Source organism: Callorhinus ursinus, unplaced genomic scaffold, assembly GCF_003265705.2.
Source record: "Callorhinus ursinus isolate GAN/ISIS: 27379988/994484 unplaced genomic scaffold, GSC_fseal_2.0 scaffold10, whole genome shotgun sequence".
In the NCBI taxonomy this organism is placed as follows: domain Eukaryota; kingdom Metazoa; phylum Chordata; class Mammalia; order Carnivora; family Otariidae; genus Callorhinus; species Callorhinus ursinus.
In genome coordinates this window covers 54578508-54604242 of record NW_027397072.1, presented here as the reverse complement: position 1 = coordinate 54604242, position 25735 = coordinate 54578508, and the positions used below count along the sequence as shown (strand labels likewise).

At 35.4% G+C, this 25735-nt stretch overlaps 1 protein-coding gene and 1 long non-coding RNA gene across 5 annotated transcripts in view; one reads left to right on the top strand and one right to left on the bottom strand.

The window, feature by feature from the left end:
- Nucleotides 1–3378: 3378 nt before the first annotated feature.
- On the bottom strand, nt 3379–22557 carry C1D (C1D nuclear receptor corepressor). The gene is made up of 5 exons (XM_025868563.2): nt 22431–22557; nt 8925–9071; nt 8097–8163; nt 7728–7783; nt 3379–5067 (listed from the first exon to the last, which is right to left on the bottom strand). The coding sequence occupies exons 2-5, from the start codon at nt 9060–9062 to the stop codon at nt 4903–4905; spliced, it is 426 nt and encodes a 141-aa protein (XP_025724348.1). The 5' UTR covers nt 9063–9071; nt 22431–22557; the 3' UTR covers nt 3379–4902.
- Nucleotides 22532–25735, top strand: part of LOC112821211 (uncharacterized) — a 30421-nt gene continuing 27217 nt past the window's right edge. For 3 of the 4 annotated variants that reach the window (XR_012379794.1, XR_012379792.1, XR_003207381.2), the window contains exons 1-2: nt 22532–22630; nt 23537–23700. This is a non-coding gene — a long non-coding RNA (uncharacterized lncRNA). Of the gene's footprint in view, nt 22702–23536; nt 23701–25735 lie in introns of all 4 variants that reach the window. The other variant, XR_012379793.1, reaches the window with a different exon arrangement.

Sequence of the window (25735 nt, the reverse complement as noted above, 5' to 3'; positions counted from 1 at the left end):
CAGAAATGTATGCTCTCTCAGCTCTGGAGGCTACAAATACAACATCATAGTTGTTGGCAAGGTTTGTTCCTTCCAAGGGCTGTGAGAATCTGTTCTGCACCTCTCACTTAGCTTCTGGTGGTTTGCAAGCTATCTTTGGCGTTCCTAGGCTTATACAATCATCACCCTGATCTCAGCCGTCATCTTCATCTGATGTTCTCCCTGTGCATGTCTATGTTCAAATTTCCCCTTTTTATAAGGACACCCATCATATTGGATTAGGGCCCACCCTAATAACTTCATCTTCACTACCTACATCCACATTGACCCTATTTCTGAGTTACATTACAAGGTATTGAGAGTTAGGACTTCAACATATGCATTTTGGGAGAGCACAATTCAAGCCATAGCAGCCATTTTCACATGATAAAGTTTGACATCTTCCAATCACTACATATTGTCCGGATAACTGCTGAATTTCCCATGCCTATAATAGAACCTGGCACACAGGAGAGGTATAAATATTTGTAGAATGAATGAGTGAATAAATGCATGAGACTATAAGTCAGGGAAGAAACTGGCTGCTGAGAGGCTTGCTAGGCCACATCATTAGCTGAGTAATGCCATTCTGCATGGCATTTAGCGGGAATTAGGATTATGCCTTGGCAAAATAGCAAACTACCGTATACCCCATGGACTTCTAAGGTCACTCGTAAATAGTCAAAATCACAAAGGTTAAAAATCACAAATGTCAAAACCCATAAAACCCAGCAACTATTATACATATTTTTAATGATTTCTTTCTTAAGGGAAGGATAGTAGAAAAGAAAGTATCAGAAATAGAGTAGTAAATGATTTCGATTTAAGTAAGTCCTGGAATGTGTTATTAGAGAGACAGCAAAGGTGAACTAAATGAAAACAGTATCAGCCAGATACATTATAGTACAGTTGATGAGTAATCCACTCCTGTAGCACTAAATCAGGTGATTCCTTGTTACAATAATTCTTCTGCTATTTTAATAACTAAACTTCTTTGGACAAGATCCAAGATGAATTGTACACACTACAGTAAATTGTACATAACAAGCCTCTATTCTTTTTACACTAACATTTTCAACACTCTCAATAGATAATACCCACATAACAAGGGATTGAAAGTATTCTTTTCTATTTCTCCTAATCATCTCATTCAAATCATATCATTTCCTGGGAACTTGGCTTTAAAAAACCATATTACTATAAACTTTAAATAAACCTGGATAGGTCTACATTCACTTCAGCAGAAGCATCTTGAAATGTTGAATTATCATCTTCAATTTCCTTCAGTCATTTATTGTAGCAAAAAATAAAAAAAATTAAAAAATGCGAATAAAAAACATCTCTTAAATGTTTCATTTATAAAAGCTTATTTTTCCCCACCATCAAATTCTGTACACAGTCTGAAATAAATCACTTTACAAAATTGACATCTTGCATGCAGTTATTCTGCCACAATACATTTGCTTAACTTCAAGGTTTATGGGGGGAGGGGAGGGAGCTAGCATTTTTTTCTCAACCTTTTATGAACAGAAGACTAATACAGAGCTAGACTGGTTTTGGGTTTTGGCCTTTTGGTGGGGGGCAGAATTAAAATTAAACCTCAATTGCCAATAGAGATCACTATAGCTATCCCCTTTTCTAGATAACTTTACTAATCCTTCCTGGCTATATTAAAAATTATGCCATAAAATAAACACTTTTAAAAGGCACATCAAGTCAGAGGGTGGCTGCTCCAAAGAGTACTCTATGACAGCTCACTCTGATTGGAAAACATATCTGCTAGCCAAAAACATTCAAAGCATTTTCTTGAAATCCTGCTCACAAGCAATATAATAGCAAATTAACAAAGTAGAACAAATCTACAGAATTCCACTATGAAGTCCTGTATACTTTTCCCCCTAACATAATTGTTAATGACAACTATAAAATGCTAATATACAAAATAAACAAAATGTAGTTTGTATTTCCAAAACCAAAGAGTTTTAGACCAGGATACAGAGAAAAGGAAATGTTTTTATTAGTACAGTACATTCAGATCACATTTATATAAAATAGGTTGCTACCAAGGTCATTTGGTAAAGGAGCCATTGAATATATTTGGGCAAGGGTAAGTTTATGAACTATGCTATGAGGGAAGAATATGAGATGCCAAGGGCTTCTTTTTCTTCCCTTTATATACCAAACTTAGCTATTACATGAGGGTCAGAATCACTGTTCAAATCTTTCTCACTTAATGTCACTTTGTAAAGCCAGAGTGTCTAATAATTTACTGCATAAAATTATAGTTTAACTATATCATAAACTGAATGATTCCTAGAGCATCTTTTTCTCCAATCACCTACTTAAGAAATTAGTATCTATATTCAATACATTGTCCATTTTTGAAGCATTTCCTACATTTCTAGTCAATTTTAAAAGCCTTATTTAGAAATAATACCAATCCACTTCTAATAGCTAAGGAGAACAATTTTTTAATCTGTAGGGTATCTTAAAAACCAATCAACTTGACATAACCTCCTAATTCCAGGAATGTAAACCATAATTCAACCTTCAATTTTCCTCTTAATATATTCTACTTTACTAAAATGAATTCCCATCCTGCAACTATTAACAAGAAAATTGTACTTAAAATAATATTAAAAGACAAAATCTCATTATTTAGTATTAGATTAATAGTCTATAATTCCAATCTTAAAAATATCTATAGCTATAACCTCTCCAACTTGTTAATTTCCAAAGAGATTAATAAAAGATGTGATTAACATCTAAACTTAGAGCAGACTGTCATTTGGAAAAAACTATGTTAACAATAACTATACCACAAATAGATCAACCCATCACCTTTTATGGTTCTGACTAAGGTTAATGAGCACAATTTGTCATAAATTTTCTAGTAACTCTGAAAACCTGAATTGAACAAAAAGACTACTTTTTTCATAACACTTTATAAAAATAGAATAAAGGCTTGAGTTGTCTTCCTTGGAACCTGAGTAGTATTTGGCAATGTAAATGTCATTAAATATCTGTGAAATGAATAAACAACAACAAAAATGAGCACGCACTGCACTACCACCATTCAGTTCCTGATAACATGCCAGGTAATATGTATTTCAAATTCTACATGATAAAAGGGAATACACTCAACTGTTTTTTATTTCTACTAATAAAACACTGAAAGAATTATTCACTAAGAAACTCCAATTTAACAGAATTTAGAGTTGGACTTTCACAAACCCTAACTTGGCTAATGATTTTCTGCAACTGTATGACATTTTTCATTTTTTTCTTTATGAAATTAGAAAATATACAGAAATGCAAGTTGTAAGTTTCTTTGTAATAAATAACACATGTACACTACACTTGTTCATAATAACATTTATTTCTCTCATGAAGAAGTTACTTTTTAAAAAAGCTAGAAATTTGAGAGGATGAGGGTGAAAAAAGTAATGAAGTAACTATAAATGTTCTTCCACTTCAAAAATTGTCTGACATCTGAGCCAGAAGACTCTGCATCTATCAGTGACTTCCTCTTCATGTGTCATAGAAAGAGTTCAACATGCTTTACAAAATCGATTACATTTTAAGACATTTCCAACATCTTCTACCATAAATCAGGAAATCCATTTATGCAAGGTTACTTATGCAGAACTAATCACATAGAAAATTTTAACTTCTTTTTCAAAAATTAAAGTACTTTACTGTACTTGGCATTCCTATAATAATGATGTGGATATGTGGATTCAAAAACTGAAAGCATTAAGAGCATATAATTAAAATCCAAGGACTTAGACATTAAAAAAAATTTTAATATGTAGAATTCTCTGTAACAAATATTCTGAAAAAATAAATCAGAATATAAACACAATATAATCTCCTTTGGACTTGTCCTCTCCTTAAGTGTGGCATTACATAAACATAGAAAGTTGTTCCAAAATACTTGTATGTACTTGATATCACCTCAAAACCATGTAATCAAAAAATGTGAAAAAATGAGACAAGATCTATAGGCATGATGCATAAGCAACAAAAACTCGAGTTTCTCTATTCCTAATAATCTCTAAAACCTATCTTCCTAATTTCAAGGGCAAATTTACACAAAAGAGAAAAATAAACAGTCATCTATACAACCTTTACAGCCTTTATTGATAGGGTATAGCCATTATGCCAAAATTCAGCCATTAATATACAGCTTCATTTCCCAACTAAAGCTAATGAGAATATATTTTACCTTAAATGGGACATAGAGGCAAATTGCCAAGAATTAAAATATAACCTTAAAGTCTTAATTTCATACTTCAAATATCAAAAAAAGCAATAATTCCCAAAATCATGAAAACATGATGAAGTAGCTATATAGGAAAGAAATGGGCATTTAAGTCATTTCATTCTTTCTTTATATAGTGAAAACAGATGTATTTATAACTTTAGCCTTCAGAGAGCATACTTCATAAAGTCATTCATTTAAAATAGACAAATGTTATACTCTGGTTTCTCTTCAGATTGCATAAATCTTTCGCCTTTTACTAAAATAGACAAATGTTTACAAAGAACATTTAACTTAAATTTCATAGTTGCTTATAAAATGGTACTTGAAAGATTGACCTGTATAAGGAAATAAGAGTCTTGTCAAGAGAGATAATAAACTATAAATATAAAATATATCACAATGTTAAAAACCTCACTGTGTTCTATAGGAAAATCAATAAAGATAACTTAATCTTTCTAGGGGAAAGAATATTTAGCATTACAAATTTAAAATGTAAATTTTATATATGGATTCAATAACAAATACATTTAAACCTTGCAATGCCACATAATCATCTATTTTGTGGAAAACAATAAAAGTGATGTACTTTTACATATGTGTACATCAAAACCAAAGGGTTAATTTTTACTTTTTCCTTTATTGGCAACTTTGGATGCATTTTTAGGTTTTGGTTCCCAAAGGGCATTTTTCACAAATCTTGAAGCTGCACCTCTGTCCAGCTTGCCAGCCTTTTTCTTGTCTGTTATTTCCTTGACTCTGTTCATGTATATTCTGATTCTTTCCTTAAAGATAAAAAAAAAAAAAGCAACGGATTTACTAAGCTGTTCACCACCACTAAGCTTTATTATACTATACCTCAGTTAAATTCAACAGATATGTATTTATTGCCTATTGAGTGGTGCTAGTAAGTGCAAGTGAATAGGATAAACATGTTCCATGCTCTTCTGGAGTTCATAGTCTGGGGGGAACAGACATTAAAAAGTCATTTCAGAAGTATTTGGAGTGTTTCAAAAGGGGAAGAACGAGACTAAGACATCACTACAGAGATAAACACTGAATTGTTCATATGTAGTTATATATTTTTTAATTTAACATTAACCTAAATCCATATAAGAACTCTTATGTATCTGAAGTCTATAATCTAAAATAGAGCTCTCATATACTTGTATGCAACATACAAATTAAACTCTCTTGAAACTTTTCTAAACAGGAAATGGAAGAAGTAGTACTTAACTATTTATTTTACCTTCTAGTATCACAATTAAAATAAGCAAAATGAAAATACAAGATTTTTTGTTCAATTTCATAGTTTTGATTGATAAGCACATGATACTTTCTAATGAAATATAGTTTCTATATTTCTAATCAGTTCTAATCAGACTTTACAAGGTGAGGAACATAATAAGGTTGCCATACCACTTTGAATCCTCTGAGACCATTAATCAGAATAAAGGGCTATTTTATACTGTCACTGGAGAAATAAAGGGGATGAGAGCCATAAAATAGCATAGTAAATGATTGATCACTAATAAAAAGCAAGTTTTATTAAAATAATCAAAATAGTTATAGAAATACACTCAGAAAAAGGCAGACCCCTAGAACTTTTTAATTGTGAAAGGCTGACAACTCTGCTCAAAATCCTCTCATGGCTGTCTGCTTCCCTTAGAGTAAAAGCCCAAGTCCTCCCAACACACACCTACCCCAGCCTTGCCTGGAATGATCTTCCTCAAATATCCACATAGCCACTCCCTCTCTCCCTTCCAGCTGGCTCAAATGTTAACCTTGTTAATAGGCCCTGCCTTTACCATTTAAAATGGCAATCCTACTCAAGCACTCCAATACCCCTCATCCTATGCTATCTTTTTCCCATAACATATAACTTTCTAACATACTATATATCTATATGTATTTATTATTAGTTTATGTTAATTGCTTGTCTCCCTCCACTAGATAGTCTGGCATCTGCCACAAGGGTAGTGGTATTTATCAGCTTTATTCACAGAGGAACCATCTCACTTGGATATAATGCCTGGCTTCCAATAGGCACGCAATTATTTGTTGAATAAATAAATTGACTATTTTCAATGCCTTTCCCCATTCATGATATATATGACAAATAGGTTTCCTCTCACACACTAACTCTGTGATCAATTAGTGATGTCTGTCACAAGGTCAGAAAAGGGGAATGGGTTTATGTAAGCTTTTTATGTGCCAACCATCGTCCAGAATATGAATGTACTCCTCCATAAAGTGGGTTCTGACAGAGAAAAAAGACAGATGATGATTTTATCCATTTCCAATGACAGAATCAAGTATTAAGACATTACAAATAAGTTTGTATTAAAGGAAAAATGAGAAACCTTATAAATGTAAAGTCCATATTAGAAAGTTGAAAACAGATGATACAGGGCACACTTCTTAAGATTTTAAAGTCAGTATCACCGGTCAAATCAAGATCTGTGCCTCATATTGTTTTACATTTTTGCTTTAAATATTTTTCACAATTTCTGTATTTAAAAATAAATTTGTTTTTCCCCCAAGAACTTTAAAAGAAGACAATGCATTAGTCCATATATTTATAAAATGAAGATATCTGGTTTACTCATTTTTTTATAAATAAATGACCAAGTATTCTACTAAGTTGTAAATAACATACATATCAACCACCATAAGACTTGAGAATAATAATACAGTGTCAAGTGTATTTCATATATTTACCTTATATCTTATAAACACAAAGAATAAATTTATTAACATTCTTATTCATAAAGCCAAGTCAAGAAGGTTACTGTAAGTTAGATTTCTAATTTTTTCTTTCATATTGAATGATTTAATTTTTGAGGTCAGCAAAAACTTCAAGATACTAGACCTTATATACTGTACTTATACATCTAAATGGAATACAAAGACAAACCTAGAAGATTTATTACAGGTTGTAAATATGTCAGTAATGCAGAATTACTGGACAGTACACATACAACTGGTGCCAAAAAAGCTTTTAGCTTTGTTGCTGAACTGGATTCTTTACTGCTGAGAAAATGAATTAATGGAAAAATTGAAAAGTGGGGGAGAAACTTTCCCGTCTTTGCTAGTAAATCAACTAGAATATACTTTTAAGAATTGTGTAAGAGTTTAAAAAAAAAAAAAAAAGGCAGTTGTAGAGATGAACAGGATTTCAAGAATTTATAGAAAAAATAATATGGAAGTTATAAATTACTTGAATTGTAACATTTTCCCATCCAGAGATTTATATAATATATGGAACACCATTTCCCTGACAAAGGTAAGGAAAAGACATAAGGAAATCTGGCTCACTTTCATAATTTGGACTCTAAATAATTTTGTTCTCCACAGCTAGTATGATAAAGGTACTATGACTTTGACTTCAGGAATACCACAACAAACAAAGAGTCAAATAAAAAGAAATCCACTGCAATCTTACCAATTCCTGCTTTACTGGATGTTCCTTAGGATTAACTCCCTGAGTTGCCAAATAAACTACAAGACAAAGATTTCATGGAATGAAATGGCATATATATTAATTAAGAGCATTAATTAAAGAAACTAGTTACTCACAAAAAAGAAATGTCACAAAAAATGATTAATTAAGTCTTAAATTATTCAACCTCTATGTAATAGTAAATTTTTATGTGCCTCAAGGATATCTGGTACTCTGACTTAAAAGAAATAAATATCTGACTATTAAAATTGCCATAAAGTATAACCGTATATAAAGTGCTAGCATTTAAAAAATAAATCACCTTTGACACAATAAATAATTTGCTAATTAACTCCAAATTAATATACATACCCCAAAACATTGAATTTAATGTGTAAGCAGAAACTAAATCCACTTTGGCTTGCTCAAGGGGGTCCAACTATAAAAAAAGAGAGAAAGAAAAAAGAAATACATACAAATTTTGAGCACCATCACATAAACTTTCACCAAATACAATGTATCAAAGAGATGTTTCTTTCCCTTCCTATAATCCAATAACCAAATGATCCTGAAATAATTTGCAAAAAGAAAAAGTTTTATTAACCAGTGATTTTTGCCCACAGATTTTCACTTCAGGGTATCAACTTTACTTAGACAAGGAATGTGTATAATCCAAGCAAAATTCTTTTCAATTATTTTAATTTCAGGAGTTACGATCTGGGTTTTGTATGTCAAAAGTAATTTATCAATATAAACACTGTACATGATGCACTTATGTATAAGAGGCAGGCTAAAATGCTTAGGCAATACCAAAGACAGAAGAAACATAATGAGATTTGTTTTAGACTGTCAAAGTCAATTTACTCTTTTTGTCCTATAGGGTTTCCAGAAACCCTGATAACATCATTATAATATTTAAAAGGTCAAAGATAGAGTCTGTCAAAAAGAATGTTGTTAAGAGCTCCTTTTTTCTCAAAACCAAGTCAAAATAAAAATATAGTTAAAAAAAATATATAGTTAGGAAGTATTTCCTAAGGTTGGAGTTCTGTTTTGTTTTTTCCCCCTAAAAATACCAAACACTTATAAAATTGAAATTAAGGGGAAAAGGAACATATGTCATTAATCTGTATCTTCTATATTTTCATAACATAGCACTCTGTTTTATGAATTACATTTTTAGAAATTACATTTTTAAAATACCTTCTGCAACAACTCATTTCTAGAAACAGACATCATGGTCTTCAGCATCTCATCCACAGCACCAATGGAATTCTCAAATGTTGATAAATACTCATGAATTTCTACTGGATAGTCTTCATTAATTTCTTCACCTGCCATTATGACCAACTGGAAAAAAAAATTAAATTTTTAGAATTTGTGGAAGACAGAGATTGCTCTTTAGTTTACAAAAACAAAATCAATAGTTATATCATGCATTTAAAAATTACTAAAAGAGTTAAAACCTAAAGATAACTATACAAATCTTAAAATATAATTCTAGAGCAACTACATTCACTTTGCATCCTCAAATTGTTCAAGGTGGCAGGGGGAGAAGAGAACCCACCCAAGTCCACTAATGCTGCACGTATCAGAGCCTCAGTGCCTTTCAAGAACAAAAGACCAAAGATGGATTATCAGTAATCAAAATCCCACATTTTAAAAACTTACAAAAAATAAAAAACCCGTTGAAATTAAAGACCAACCAAAGCTATGAAAGTACAATGAGTATATCCTATCCTTTATGCTTGTTGAAAAAACGATAAGCTCTTTCTTTGAAAAACTTTGAAAAATTTTAGCCCTTCTAAATTTAGGTGTTGAGGGGCACCTGGGTGTCTCAGTTGTTAAGCGTCTGCCTTCAGCTCAGATCATGATCCCATGGTCCCGTCCTGCTCCTTGGGAAACCTGCTTCTCCCTCTCCCACTCCCCCTGCTTGTGTTCCTGCTCTAGATATCTCTCTCTGTCAAATAAATAAAATAAAATCTATAAATTAATTAACTAATTTAGGTGCTGATCTAGCAGCATGGTATATTAAACTAAAAAATTAGAAAAAAATAAAATAAAATAAAAAATTAGAAAACCTAGGTCTGAAATAGCTTATGACTATCACTAAAATCATTTTTAAGCCTATACTTACATTTATATATATTTTTTAAGCCTCTTTAAAATTGTAATAACAAATTCAGAGAGTCTATAAATCACATAAAGTCTACCAGCAGAAAAGAGGAAACTTGGGAAAAATAAACAATATGATTTTCATTTAGGCTAGAGTATATCTTGACAGCCCATTCTTTTAAAATTCACATTTATGGGGCGCCTGGGTGGCTCAGCCATTAAGCGTCTCCCTTCGGCTCAGGCCATGATCCCAGGGTCCTGGGATCGAGCCCCGCATCGGGCTCCCTGCTTGGCGGGAGGCCTGCTTCTCCCTCTCCCACTCCCCCTGCTGTGTTACCTCTCTCACTGTCTCTCTCTCTCTCTGTAAAATAAATAAATAAAATCTTTAAAAAAATAAAATAAAATAAATTAAAAAAATAAAAAAATAAAATTCACATTTATATAATACATAATATCTATGTGAGAAAAACCAAAATCCACACCAACATATTTAATATGATATCTAAGACCAAATTTTCAGAAGCAATTCCAAGCCATACGTACCATCTGTAGATTTAAAAAATATACGTATTTTTTAAATACAATGAAAATACCTCTTTCATTACAAAGATAAATAGAACAACCAAGAATGTGTAAAATAGTAAAGCATAGTAGAATTGAAGTAAAGAAACTTGGGCTTTCTGTCTTGCTTGATCACTGATTTCGTCACCTTAGATAAATCACTGAAAATCTCTGGGCCTCAAATATTTCATGCATAAAATAAGGCAGTTGGTCAATGATCTGTAAAGTCCCTTATAATTCTAAATGTTACGATTGTGTCACTTAACTTTAAAAAAGTACTATTGGAATATTTATTGACAATGTGTCAACATTTCTATTCAACAAGTACATTCTGCTGAGTCATCTGGTTTCATTAAAAAAAAAAAAGTGAAGTCTATCTGGCTATCACTGCTTGGGCTGTAAAGTTACTATCTAACTACTATGCAACCAGCAATTGAAAAAAGGACCTGATAAAAGAAAACCACACAGGAAGGAATTGTGACTTCTTGTTTCAAAAGGCTAACTAAAAATATGTATTTGCCTCTCATCCCTCCCAAAATCTCTCCAAATGACAAAAGAAATCCAAAAATAAGTCCAGAGTAATGTTGGAAACCAAAAAGGGCATGTATCCATCAGCAGACATCAACAGCACAAATTTTTGTAAGCTAAAAAGCAAATGGGATCAGCGTGTTAAGAAAAGAGACCAAGGAGCCTGCAATCCCCCACAAACAAAAGAGAAGGTGAATGTATAACTAACTCCAAGATGAAAGGCACTAAGAACTAGGGCATAAGGGCTGAAAACAGCTAAACCAAAATCTCTAGATCTTGGAAGGCTCCAGCAGCTGCTGCCCAGATAAAGGTGTAAGTACAAGGGATATACTGCAAATATGGGGAAGATTTAGTGCTTATTCTCCTTACGTAGAATTTTAAGCCAATAAATTTGAAAATCTGGATGAAAAGAATGAGGGGCTCGGGGGGAAAAAATTACCAAAATTAACCTAAAAAGAAGTATGTAAAACAAATAGATTAACCACAGAACAAAAATTTTAAGGTCAAAGATCTACCCTCCAAAAAGGCTCCAAGTCTAGAAGATACAGGTAATTTCTTTCAAACCTTTAAGAAACAGTTAATTCTATAGTATTTAACTGTTTAAGAACACAGAAAAAGATGAAAAACTGAGATACCTATGTCATAACATACACAAAAATAAACTCCAGATGAATTAAAAAGGTAAATGTATAAACATATTAAAAGATTATTAAAATATTTATATAATCCATATGAAACCCAAATGCTATAAAAGCAAATGAGGGACAGACTTAACTACATAAAAAACTGAAAAAAAAATGTACATGGTAAAAGTGTGCCATAAGCAAAGTTAATAGGCAAGAAACAGCCTGGGAAAAATATTTGCCAATAATAAAGAATTAGATTATATAAAGAATTCCTACAAATTAAAATAATACAGATATCTCCCATCAGAATGGCAATAATGTTAAAGATTAGCAAAGTTCAGTGTTGGCAAGGGTATACAATGAAGGTGGAATGTAAACTGGTATAGATTTTTTAAATGTACATACCCTTTGACTCAGGCAGTCTTAAGAATCTAGCTTAGAGAAATCCTTGTATACATACATACATACAAATTTATTAAAATGGACACCTTGAACTCTTCTCTCAATCTCTCCCACTTTCTCTTGCATCAGTTTTTCCTTCTGCTCTATCATTAACCATAAGCTTACCACATTTTATTTCTCCATCTTTGACAACAAAAGAAACATTTTGACTTCATATCCCCTCCAGAGGAAAAAAAAACATTTTCCAACCCTTGAAAGACAGGCTTATACCAACAGTCCCAATTCCTCTCCTTCCATTCTTCCTTGAATCTGCTACAACCAGGTCCCCTCCTTCTCACTCAAAATTGCTCTTGTCAAGGTCACCCACATAGTCACACTGTTAAATTCTATGGTCAATTCTCAGTTCTCATCACTTGACATTGTTCACTCCCTTCCTTTAGTTTCCAGGGCATCACATTTTCTTGGTTTCCCTCCTACCTCATGGATGCTTTCTTGGTCTCCTTTGCTGCATCCTTTTCATATCCTCAGCCTCTTACCCTTGATATGCCCACAGGCTGTCCTTGATTCTTTTTTCCCCTCTAATTTACTCCCTAGGTGAGCTCTGGATTTTAAATTGCATTAATATACTGATGACTCCCAGGTCTTTATCTCCAACTCTGACCTCCCCATGAACTCCAAATCACATTTCCAACTGCTTACTCAATACCTCTCTGGTTGGATGTTAATAGATTCTCAAATGTAATGTACCCAAACCAAAGTCTTGCCTGCTATAGTCTTTCCAACTCTACCTTTACAACAGTTCAGACCTAAAATTACAGAATGGTCCTTGACTCTCCAGCCATAATGGCCTCATTGCTCTTCCCCTTCGAAGACATTGGGCATGCCCCTACCTCAGGACCTTTGTTCTTCCCTTCCTAGAATGCTTCTCCGGCACCAAGAGCTTCAGAGTTCATTACTTCACCTTCACCAGATCTCTACTCAAACGTCACCTATAGGTAATCCTTTCCTGACCACCCTTTGTTAAAATGCACCCACTACCCCCACCGACTTCCAGCACTCCTATCTCCTTCTCTACCTCACAGTGCTCAGTAGCATGACATATTTATTTTATTCATTTACTGTCTGGCCACCTCCAAAAGAATGTAGCCACATGAGAGCAGAAATTTTTGTGTTTTGTTCACTAGCACTGCCTGACAGTCAACAAACATTTGCTGAATGAAAAAACTCTTAACAAAATATTGGAAAGACTAATCTAAATATTCATCAATAGGGAAACAGTTAAATGAATTATAGCACATCCGTCCAAAAGAGTATTAAAAACAAGTAAATCTTTATGTAGTGACACACAATGAGAAGTGGTGAAAAAATTCATAGAACATTGTATATAAAACAATATGTATCTTACATATGCCATTTGTTTTTAAAGACCTGTATATATGAAAATATGTAGAAAAAGGTCTGGAAAGAGATACACAAAAAAGAGACATTCTTTCTGAGAAGAGGCAGGGATTAGGGAATAGGATCAAAGCAGACTCATTTTAATTCTTCATTCGTCATGATTTTTTTTTAAGAGAGCCAACATGCGTGTGCTAGCCCGGGCCGGGGGGAGTGAGAGACTGTTAAGCAGGCTCCATGCCCAGCACTGAGCCAAACTGGATCTCACAACCCTGAAATCATGACATGAGCCAAAATCAAGAGGCAAGGGCTTAACTGACTGAGCCACCCAGGCATCCCTAAATTTTGTTATTTCAAAAAGCATGTACTAAAATTGTAATAAAAAACAAATCATTAAATTCAAATAAAGGCATATTTTAACAATGCATTTTGGCTTTTAACAAATACTGCAAATATAAAAAACACAGGAAGGCCTTTATTTAAATGTGCATTTTTTTCATCCAATTTTTCTATTTGAGAATATTTTTCCTCTCCAAAATCATGATGGGGATTTTTCCTACAACTATCCCTGGTCCCTAGGCCCCAATAAACAAGCAGTTATTTATCGTTAAAATGGGTTAGGATAAACAGTGAAAGCAAAGCAGTAAGAATAATTACCCTCATTAAATATGAACTAAACCACTTGCCTTTTTCCTAACTAAAAAAAATAAAGGCAAGGCAGACTACAAAATAATGGTTCTTCTATTATCAGAAATTCCCTCCAATTCATATGATTTCTTCTAACGTTTTATACAGACAGTTCCTAAATATTCATTCCTTCCACAGGAAAATCTACAAGGAGAGAACTGCAGAAACTTCCCTCTGTTCCCTTTGCTACTCAGATCCCAGAATAAAGCCATGAAATGTATGGTATTAGCAGCAATAGCAAACATTTGAAAATCACTGCCTATGAGCCAGGCACTATTCTAAGTACTCTATACACATTAACTCCTTTATTTGAGGGTCAATAACTTGCCCAAAGTTGTACACGGTAAAATGTCCAAAGGGAAAGAAGAAAAGAACTCAACCTCCTCTGCTCCTTACCCTCTCCCAAGGTCTAAAGGTATTTCTCGCCCTTCGACCTGCTCCTTCTAAAGTAGCAGCAGCAGAGGTGGAGGTAGGAGAGGGCAGGAGAAAACTGGCCTCTTTCCATTCCTACGGTCTGGCTAAGATTTAAGTGCAGATGGAGGGAAACCTCCCTAGTAATCCCTACAGGATGTCATTGCCACTCCCTCCCTCCTCTCACTGGTAAGGAAAATCATAATACAGGCAGAAAAGGAGGGGTGCATATTATCACACAAGAACAGAAGCCATCCCCCTACCTCCTGCCGACGATTCTCTTACTTCAGGAAGGTCAATCCGGTCAGGAACCTGGGAGTCACCCGTCACCCCTTCCTCAGGCCCCAGATCCAATCAGTCCCATCAATTTGGCCTCAATGTCCTTACACCACAAGCTTTCCTCCACTCTCACTGACTAGATCATTTCAAGAGCCTCTGAGTAGTCTCCCTACTGTCAATTTTTTCCACTTTCAATTTTGAAAAGTTACAAGATATGATTTTTCTATAAAGATACTCTAGTCATGGTACACCTCTGCTTAAAATCCTGCAATAGCTCCCCAATCCCTCAGTATGGATACCAGGCCTATTATGACGTGACTCTTGCTTGTCTAACCTCATCTCTCATTGCCCCCCTCTTCCAATCTTACAGCTGCAGCCATGATGGCAGTCTTCCAGATGTGCCACGCTCATTCACTCTAACCTTTCACCTACATGGCTCTCTGTATATTAACCATTCTTCCCACTTAACTTTGTTCAAACTTTAGACATAAGATCAGGTTTTGCTTCAGCTAGTGAAGAATTCTCTGAGTACCACCCTCCTATTCTCTCTGAAAAACGCAACTACAAGCTGTCATATCACTAAAACACTACCTGGTATTGTCTGTTGATATAATTAATTTCCCTTTGACTACAAGCTCCTTGAAGGGGCTGTGTCATACTGATGTTCCATCACCACTGGCTGACACGTGGAATGACTATGTCTCAATCTGCCCAAGACAATCCTAGTTTGTGCCTATTGTTTCTACTGGCCATCCATTCAGCTCCCCATTTCTCTTTCAGAAGTCCCAGTCTGAGCAATAAATCATATGATCACCCTAAACAATGTAGGTTCTCTGACCCTTACCACAACTCCCCACCCCATTTTGTTAGAGAACGGCATCAGGGGAGTTGCTCCTGGTACCAGCCAGCGCTCACCCAGAGCAGAGAACCAATAGGAGATTTGAAGACATTTATTGCAAGAAACCAATAGGAGATATATGAAGAGATTTACTGAAAGAAACTGGCTTAAGCAACTGTGGGGGCTGGCTAAGTAATTCCAAAATCTGCAGGGCAGCCATCAAGGAAGAGCATACTGGAAGTCTTGGCTACAGGCTGAAGTTGCAGTCCACAGGTGGAATTTCTTTTTTGTCAGGGAAGCTTCAGCTCTGCTTCTAAAGCCTTTCAACTGATTGAATCAAACCCACCCAGATTATCTAGAATATTCCTCCTAACTTAAAGTCAGCTAATTTGTAGATTTTGATCACACCTACAAATACCTTTATAGCAACACCTAGATTGGTTTTGGACTGAATATCTGGGGCTGCAGCCTAGTCAAGCTGTCACATCAGAAAGACCGTCACACTCCTTTAAGCCTCCAGAACTACAGCAAAAAAAGGTACATTCCTGGCATTACAAGTTGTTGTTGTGACAGAATTTCCCCCACAATAGCCTTGTTATTCCTGATTGTCAGGTTCCCAAGTAATAAAACTAGACTTCAAATTCCAACTAACAAATGTGAAGGAATGACAAATTAAAAAAAAAAAATCACCATTTTGCAACCCCTGATGAAATTATAGATTCAGGCAACAATCACTGACAGATAAAGGGGTGATGGGGAAGTTTACAACACAGGAGTGAGACTTGTCACTACTTAAGCCCAGGGATCAATCTTCACATCACTGAAAGTAGGACACAAACGTATTATGAATCTCCTGATGTGAAGCAATGTGAGGTACACAGCACCATCTGCGTAGCATTTCCAACTTCCCAAAAAAGTTGACTCAATCTAATTGAGCCTTTAAAGCTAACTTCCATTTTACAGGAAATACAGAAGATAGAGAAACAAGTTAACACCACAAGAAAGCAAAAAGACAAATCTAAAATGAGAAATACTCTACTGGACAATTGACCTGGTTTCTGTAACAAAAAATGTGATGAAGAAAAACTAAGAAAAGGGAGAAGTAGAGGAAGAAGAGATTAAGGAGATCTGGGAGAGCTAACAACCAAATGGATATGTAGACTTTGTTTGGATCTTGATTCAAATCAAGTGTAAAAAAATATTTATGAGACAAAGAAATCTGAATACGGATCAGGTGTTAGATGACACTAAGAGATTATTGCTAGGAAATTAGAATTCAGCTGAAAATGGCATTATAGTTATATAATATCATTTAAGGATGCATACTGAAGTACATAGGGGCAAAATTACAGGACATCTTGAATTTGCAATTTAAAAAAAAACTAGCCTTCATGAATTACTTATACTTTGAGAATAGAGATAAGAACCTATGTAGCGGGGCAGGGTGGGGGGCGCCTGGGTGACTCAGTCGGTTAAGCATCTGCCTTCAGTTCAGGTCACGATCCCATGGTCCTGGGATTGAACCCCACGTTGTGCTCCCTGCTCAGTGGGGAGTCTGCTTCTCCCTCTCCCTCTACCCCTCCCCCTGCTTGTGTACCCCCTCTCTCTCTCTCTCTAGTAAATAAAGAAAATCGTTAAAAAAAAAAAAAAAAACTATGTATGGGGCACCTGGTTGGCTCAGTGGAGTGTCTGACTCTTGATTTCAGCTTAGATCATGATGTCATGGGTTGTGGGATCGAGCCCCTCGTCAAGGCCCTTGTCGGGCTTCTCACTAGCGGGAAGTCTGCTTGAAAGATTCTCTCCCTCTGCTCCTCCCTCCAACTTGTGCACTCACATGCACACGCTCTCTCTCTCAAAATAAATAAATAAATCTTTAAAAAAAGAACCTATGCACATTATTTCTATAGTGAAATTAGATACCTAACTCACAAACCTAACATTTAGAATATAACTCAGTTCATAAATTGAGGAACACCTAAACAGAAATTACAGTCTAGAATACTAAAGCAGCTCTATTATCTGCCATTTCAATTCCAAATATAATTGGGGGTAAAGGGAAGCTAGGTTACTGGGCGAGCTCAACAGACCTGTGATAGTTGTTGAACAAAGCTTATAAAAACAAAACAGACCCTGTGGCCTCAAATGAGGTTTATATTACTAACATTTCCAACAAAGGCTGACATTCCAGAATGTCTAATTATTTCAATAATGTCACAAATTTCCTTCTAAAAAAATTCTGATGTCCTATACATTATCTTGCCCTCCTAAAAATGTATGCATGCCGGAATGAGTAAATAAACAAACCAACACAAGTCAAAAGTCATATGTAAAACTAGGGAAAATGTTTGCAACACAAAGACACAAAAAGGAACCCCTACAAATCAACTTAACAACAAAAAGAATACCTACAACCCAAAAGAAAAATGAAAGAAAATCAGAAGCTCACATATAAAGGAAATCCAGATGACCAATAAAGATAAAGCTACTCAATCTTATAATCAAAGAAACATAAATCGCTAAAACAAGATGTCACTTTTCATCTGCCAAACAAGCAAAAATTAGAAAGACTGATAGTATCTAATATGGTCAAAGGTGAGGAGAAACAGTCTCTCATTCACTATTAATTAGAGTGTATACTGAGTATGGGGAGTGGTGGGAATTTGGCATGGTGCTTCAAAATTACTTATGTTCAAATTCTTTGACCAAGCAATTTTACTTCCCAAAGAGTACATTTTCACACAAGATAACGTTCAAGGACATCTAGTATAGCCCTCTTTAAAATACTGAAACTTTAAAGCAGAGAACCATTAACAAGAACTGGTTAAATAAATTATGACATAGTCATTCAATAAAATACTCTGAGGCAGTGAAAAAGTATAAAGTAGAGCCAGATTCTTAAGATATATTAAGTGAACAAAAACTAAGCAGGATATAGAATACAATCCATTTGTTTTTAAGAAAAAAGATGTATGAGCATATACTTGTATATGCATGTAAATTTCTTAAAGGATACAAAAGAAGCTGCTAACTATGGCTACTTCTGGGAAACCAATAAGCAGGAAAGCAAAGGAGCACATTTTACATTATACTCTCAGAATTACGCGTTTTAAACAATAATATAACATTATAATATATATTTTTACATATCATACATAAATTTTTTAATTATCTGAAATTTTGAAATTTATTCCCAAATATGCCCGATGTCATTTCCCCCAACTTAGCAGCTAAAATCAAACCTATATTCTTTAGCTCTATTATATTCAAAGAACCATATGAATAGATTCCCTTCTCTACACATAAATTTTCTAGCCACCATGAGGCCATTTTCTCCCTATTCTCACGTACAAAAGCCTCTCTGGCCTTGTTCTCTGCCTAGAACTCCTAGAATTGTGAGGACTCCCAGTCACCACCATTTTTTGCCTGCTTAACCCAGCTCCCTCATCACTCAGATCAAGTCACATTCACTAGTTATAGAGTCTCACAGCGTCCTGGTTTCTCCCTGTCATTGTTGTAATTTTATACTTCTGTGATTATTTGATGAACGCCCATCATCCACACTATACTATAATCCTGGTACAGGGCAAGTCTTTGCTCATGATTACATTCCAAGTATCGTGGCAGCATGTCATAGTTGCTAAATAAATATCTATTAAATAAATGAACCCTAGTGCCTGGCATGTAGTGAATGCTCAGTAAATGTTATTCATTTACATGGCACTGTAGAGTATGTGCTAGGAGGAGTAGAGATAAAAAAAAGAATTGTCAGGGAACTAAGCAAGTACCTGGTTGAGGATAACTAGCATTAATTTGTGTCTTTTGTGAATTTCTTCAGACCTAGAGCAAGAATAATTATCCAGAATGAGGAAATGGCTAGGAAAGAACTTGGAAAAGCATCCTTAAAACAACTGACTGGGAGGTATGGCCTTGAACGGAAAAAAGTAAGGCCCTTCCCTCTGCTTGGATTACCCCATCCTCACACCCCATCCCCTATGTTCTGGGCCTAGTGAAACATTAATTATTTAAAGCCAGGATACTAATTATGCCCCTCCTCTATAAAGGCTCCCATAGCTTCCAAACAAAAGTATCTCTTCTTTGTTCCCAAGTTCTCCAGACTTAGTTATTATATATCCATCAATCATACTCCTTCTCATGTATCTTGATAAATCCAAAAGTGTCAAACCTCATTTTACTTGATCCATTCATTCATTGCATTTGACAAAAATGAACACACTACTCAGCCCTGAATTCCACAACACAAGACTCTCAAAACTGTCATTGTCCCACACTAGCTATTTATTCTGTCTCCTTTGCTGGTTTTTCATCTCCCCAAACCTATAAAGGCTAAAATGCCTAAGGACTCAGGTCTTATACTACTTTTCTTTTCTGTTTACATTCATTCCTTTGGTGATTATCTCCAGTCTCACAATTTTAAGTACCATCTGTTCACTGACAACTCCCAAATGTTCTTTTCCAGCAATGAACTCCCCCCACTGAACTCTAAACTTGGTAGACTCAACATCTCCACCTGGATGACTAACAGACATCTCAAACCTAACATGTCATAACTGAACTCCTAATCTTCCCCCACACAACTGCTCCTTTCTTAGTTTTTCACTTCTTAGTTAATGGCAATTCCACCCTTCAAGTTGCTCAAGCCCCAAACCCTGACAATTATTTCACTCTTACAATCCACATTCAATCCATAAACAAATCTGTTAGCTTTATCTACAAAATGCATCCAAAATTGAACTGCCTCTCATCATACTTCTTTTCACCCTATGAAGCCACTATAATCTCATATGAATTATTACAACACCTTCCTAATTAGTCTCCTGGCTTTTGCCTACCACACTCTCCAACAATCTGTTCTTAACATAGCTGCCAGAGTGATCCTGTTAAAAACCTAAATCAGATCATGACATTCCTCTGCCCAGAACATTCCACTGGTTATTTATCCTCTATGTTATTCCTTCAAAGCAGGATTTATGTTGCATGACATTTGCATCTGCACATGACTAACATAACATCTTGCCACATATTAGGTACTTAGTAACTGTTTGTTACCCCTTCAAAACCAGTGAAAGTAAATTGGGGACAAATTTTGAGAATCTTAATATCAGATTAGAGTTTGTACTTAAAGATATTAGGAAGTCACCACATGGATCCAAAAGAAAAATATACCATAAGGTACATTCTAGGGCTATTTCCATTCCTATGCTAAGTAGAGTTACATACAATTATGAACTGAGCCAGAAAAAAATCCAATTTATAATTTTGAGACATCTGCAGATGTTGCACCAGAATTCTATTACCATAATGACCTTTTCGCACTGCATTATCTTAGAAAATAATGGTGAAACACACATACAACAATCTATCAATAATATTGCTCCTTCGGCAGACAGTTCACGTTGATGCCATCTATAATTCTCCTTCAAACTAACAGTAAAATCCCTGAGAAAAGATACTTTTTCCTTTTAAAGGTATTAACCTCTAAAAAATAAATTTAACCCAAAGTCTGATAATAGAAAAAGATACAAATTACAAAAGGTTGCTCAAAGTTGAGATGAATAATTACATCAGATAATGAATTTACTTCTTTTAATGCCAATGTTTAATTCAAAGTATTTTCAAAATTACAGATATGAAGCAGCAAAATTACCTTCCAAAACCATGGAATTCGCTTATTACAAAATTCTCATCTCTAAAATAATAACCGTATATAGGACGATTGTGAAAGTTAAATGAATAATATTGGTAAAGCTATTAGAACAGTGCTTGGCTCAGTTACCACTCAATACATTAGCTAGTGGTAATAGTTATTAATTTACTAAAGTGAGACTGACCAAATGTGACCAATGTGGACGATTCAAAGCCATACTTGAAGTGTCAACTGTTTGGAATCAGTAGCTGAGATAACACATATAAAGAACCATTTGAAAATTAAAAGCAGTTTTATGAAAAACTGTATCACCTCTGACCTGTGATACATATAACATTAACTATTTGAAGGCAGCTATAACACCCTGTAACATTTTGGAAAACCACTGTTCACACGGTCATTATTTTATCTTTCAACAAAACAGAGTTCTAGCATGTCCACAAATCACAAACGGTTCTCTGAATTTCAATAGGAATTGTCTGAATTTTCAGATCCAACATTTTCAGATCCAGTGTCAAAATACAGTTAATTCTCGGTTCAGTATATTATCAGACAGTCCAAAGAGATTAATAAGCAGGACATATACATCTTTATCAAGCCAAAATCGAATTGAGGTCAACAAACAGAAAGACATTAAAGATAATTTAAACAGAAGTTTGAATCGCACCTAGCCTTCCTGAGGCATAATGAAAAACTTTGTCGAGATTATCGACTACAGATTTCGCCTTTAAATCGAAATTAGCCTACCATTTCACGTGGCCTAATACCGCAGCGGCAGGCCGTATGTGAATGATAAACGGTGACAACATAGTAAAGTTATTCCCCTACACCTTACACTTTGGCCTTCGTCCCTAAACAAGATTTGACGGCAGCTGAAAATTGTGCAGTCATTTAATTTCTCCTCCACCTCCCAATATTTAAGAGGAGAAGCTGAGGAGAAAAAAACTAAAGGCCAGACCAAGAGAGAGTGGTGAGGGGCCAAGGTTAGCCAAAACCGGCTAGCAGCCGCAGGACAAGCCAAAGTGGGGGTCCTGCAACAATGCCATCCCCCCAACGCTCAGGTATGAGGTAACGCATTCGCGAAGGCTACGCAGCCCGACCCGCTCCCCTCAGTCAGCCCGGGGATGAAAAGAGGGACTCCGAGAAGAAGCGAACTTTTGCAGAAACACGAGAAAAACTCAAACCCCAGCTTTGATTGATACCTCGCGGGCCTTCTACTCCTGTCTCCAGAAAAAGCAGTCGGGCGGTGGTGACGCCAATAGGCGCCGTCTCTGTCCGCTGCGCGCGCGGCGCTCTGTGATAACGTCACGCGACTCGCCCCGCCCCCTGTCTCCTTTCCCCTGGGCCTCTACTCTCAAATACCTCAGGCCACACCTGTGGAAGGATTTGGGGCAAGAAACGGGTACCTTTTACTAGATTTGTATTCTGCGGAAACCCAGATACAAGTTGGGCATACATAACCATAAAAAAAATGTTAGTTACTAAGGCTTTGTTAGGTTTTTGTTTTTGCTTAAACTGGTTCCGGGACCCTGGTTCTTTTTTTTTTTTTTAATATTTTATTTATCTATTTGACAGAAGAAGACATAGCGAGAGTAGGAACACAGGCAGGGGGAGTGGGAGAAGGAGAAGCAGGCTTCCCTCCGAGCAGGGAGCCAATGGGGGGCTCGGTCCCAGGGCGCCGGGATCATGACCTGAGCCGAACGCAGACGCTTAACGACTGAACCAGCCAGGCGCCCCTCCGGGACCCTGGTTCTTAACTACACTCCCAATATCCGCCTCAAAATTAACCATCTAGAGCGGACTCCCAAATTATCTGTGGTGAAAGCACAAGTTCTTTAGTTTTAGAATTCATCACTGAAAAGATACTTTTGTAAGATAGAGCAAAAATGAATTTCTTTGAAGGGGGAAATCGGAGGGGAGACGAACCATGAGAGATGATGGACTCTGAAAAACAAACTGAGGGTTCTAGAGGGGAGGGGGGCGGGAGGATGGGTTAGCCTGGTGATGGGTATTAAGGAGGGCACATTCTACGTGGAGCACTGGGTGTTACACACAATGAATCATGGAACACTACATCAAAAACTAATGATGTAATGTATGGTTAACATAACAATAAAAAAAATTTAATGAATTTCTTGAAAAATGGAAAAAAATAGGCAAAATACAAGGACAGATTTTTCATTATTAGTTTCAGTAAACATAAAATTATATTTTAATAAATATAATCAGATATGAGAGGGAAAACTGTTAATTGGAAATGTAGTATAGTAGTCCCCTCTTACCATGGTTTCACTTTCCTTGGTTTCAGTTACCTGAGGTCAACCGCAATCTGGAAGCACATGATCCTTCCTCTGATGAATTATTAGAATTATTAGACGGTCAATAGTCACCTAACACGATGCCTGCACCATTCAGGTCACTTTATCTCATCATATAAGCATTTTGCCATCTCATGTCATCACAAAAAGAAGGGTAAGTACAGTACAATAATGTATTTTGAGAGACCATATTCACATAGCTTTTATTACAATATAGTTATAATTGTGCTATTTTATTATCAGTGTTGCTAATCTCTTAGTGTGCCTAATTTACAAATTAAACTTTATCATAGATATGTATGTATAGGAAAAAACAGTAAATACAGGGTTCAGTACTACATGCAGTTTCAGGCATGGAGGCAGGTGTTAGGTCTTGGACCATATTCTCTAAGGACAAGGTGGGGACTACTGTAAGTGATTAAGAGCATCATTTTTACATTTGTAACTTTTATATGTGATTTATATACATATATCAAATCATTATATTGTATGCCTTAAACTAATACAGTGTTGTAAGTCAATTATATCTCAATAAAACTGGTGGGGGTGGGGGAATGGAGAGGAGAAGGAAAAAAGAAAAGTTATCCACAACCTCTGGGGGCGGGGGGGTATACCTCCTGATAGCATTTGAAAACCACTGCCTTATGCTACATCACAGTTTCTGTTACTCTATTTCACATCAGGAGGCTGAATTCGCCTCAGTGCTAGTGAATACTCCAGCTCTTAGCTGTAATGAAAGAGACTCAGTATTTAACAATATAGCTGGCCTTCGAACTGGAAGATAAAGGCACTGACCACATTCCCAGAGTAGATTAATTCCTTCCCATTTGATTACTTCACAGTACAAATGATGGTGGATGATGCAAAAGTAGCTGTTCAGGACAAACTAGCTATGTGACCCTAGGCAAGTTATTTAATCTCTCTGATTCTTAGTATTCTCATTGGGAAAATAGAGCTAATAATAACTGTGAGACAAATGAGGCACCATAAGTGCTTTCCATAGTGCCCAGCACAGAGTAAGCATTTAATAAACATTAATCATTAGTAAGAGGAATTATCACTATACAATATTATCACTAAGAAAAAGGAAATTAGAAAATTCTAAAGTTGATAGAAAAAGAAAATTCTGATGTTGGATTTAAGAAGTTTCTTAGATCTTAGTATTCAAATTATATATTACAAATCAGGCTCCCAATTAATACCAGAGTAAAATATTAGAATTTTTTTCTATTTTCTGGATGATAACAAAAGAAAATCACCATTTTACATCCATCATAATAATAATCAACTCAGGTGAGATTCATCAGTAGATGCTGAAACCATTAGGTGCAAGTTTGATGCACCACCTTAAAACACTTCATCATAGGTTATTTTTGAATTATGAAAGTAAAAATGGTAATTTTACAATAGCTAAATCTGGTACCTATAAAACCAAGTGTTCTATTTTAGCATCACTAATGGGACAAACTGACATCACATGCCTCCTTTTGTGATGCACTAAGACCATACCATCATTTAATGTGTTATTCCTGCCAAAAGGGTATTATCTGAGTCTGATCCTCAGGAAATATCAAACACACCCAAAATGAGGAACATTCTTTAAAAAAAAAAAATAGCTCTGTTTCAGAAATGTTAATGTCATGAAAGATTTTTTTATAAAAGAAAGAAAGAAAGAAAAGAACTGTCCTAGATTGAGAAACTGCAGAGACCAACAGCAAAAGCAATGTGTGATCCTGGATTGGATCCCGAATCAATGAAGAAAAAAAAAACCCTACAAAGAATATTACCAGGGCAGTTGAAATTGAATATAGATTCTATATTGAATAATGGTATTAAATCTATGTTAAGTTTTTTGTATTTGATAATTGCACTGTGATTATGTTAGAGAATGTTCTTGCTCCCAGGAGATGCATGCTAAAATATTTAGATTAGGAGTAAAGGGCCATGTTGTCTGCAATTTACTCTCAAATAGTTCTGAAAAAATATTAATAGTAATTATACATGAAGAGAGATATCAGATGTGGCAAAGTGGTTTATTTTTTTTAAAGATTTATGCATTGATTTGAGAGAGAGAGAGAGAGAGTGTTGGGGGGAGGTATTAGAGGGAGAGAATCTTCAAACAGTCTCCCCACTGAGCACGGAGCCCAATGTGGGGCTTGATTTCAAGATCCGTGAGGTCGTGACCTGAG

What these genes read in the sequence shown, in the direction of transcription:
- C1D (XM_025868563.2), bottom strand. Translation starts at nt 9,062, where the DNA reads ATGGCAGGTGAAGAAATTAATGAAGACTATCCAGTAGAAATTCATGAG. An exon ending in GAAATGAGTTGTTGCAGAAG is followed by an intron (nt 8,164 to 8,924) that starts GTATTTTAAAAA and finishes CTTTTTTTATAG; the next exon opens with TTGGACCCCCTTGAGCAAGC. An exon ending in ATCCAGTAAAGCAGGAATTG is followed by an intron (nt 5,068 to 7,727) that starts GTAAGATTGCAG and finishes TTTATCTTTAAG; the next exon opens with GAAAGAATCAGAATATACAT.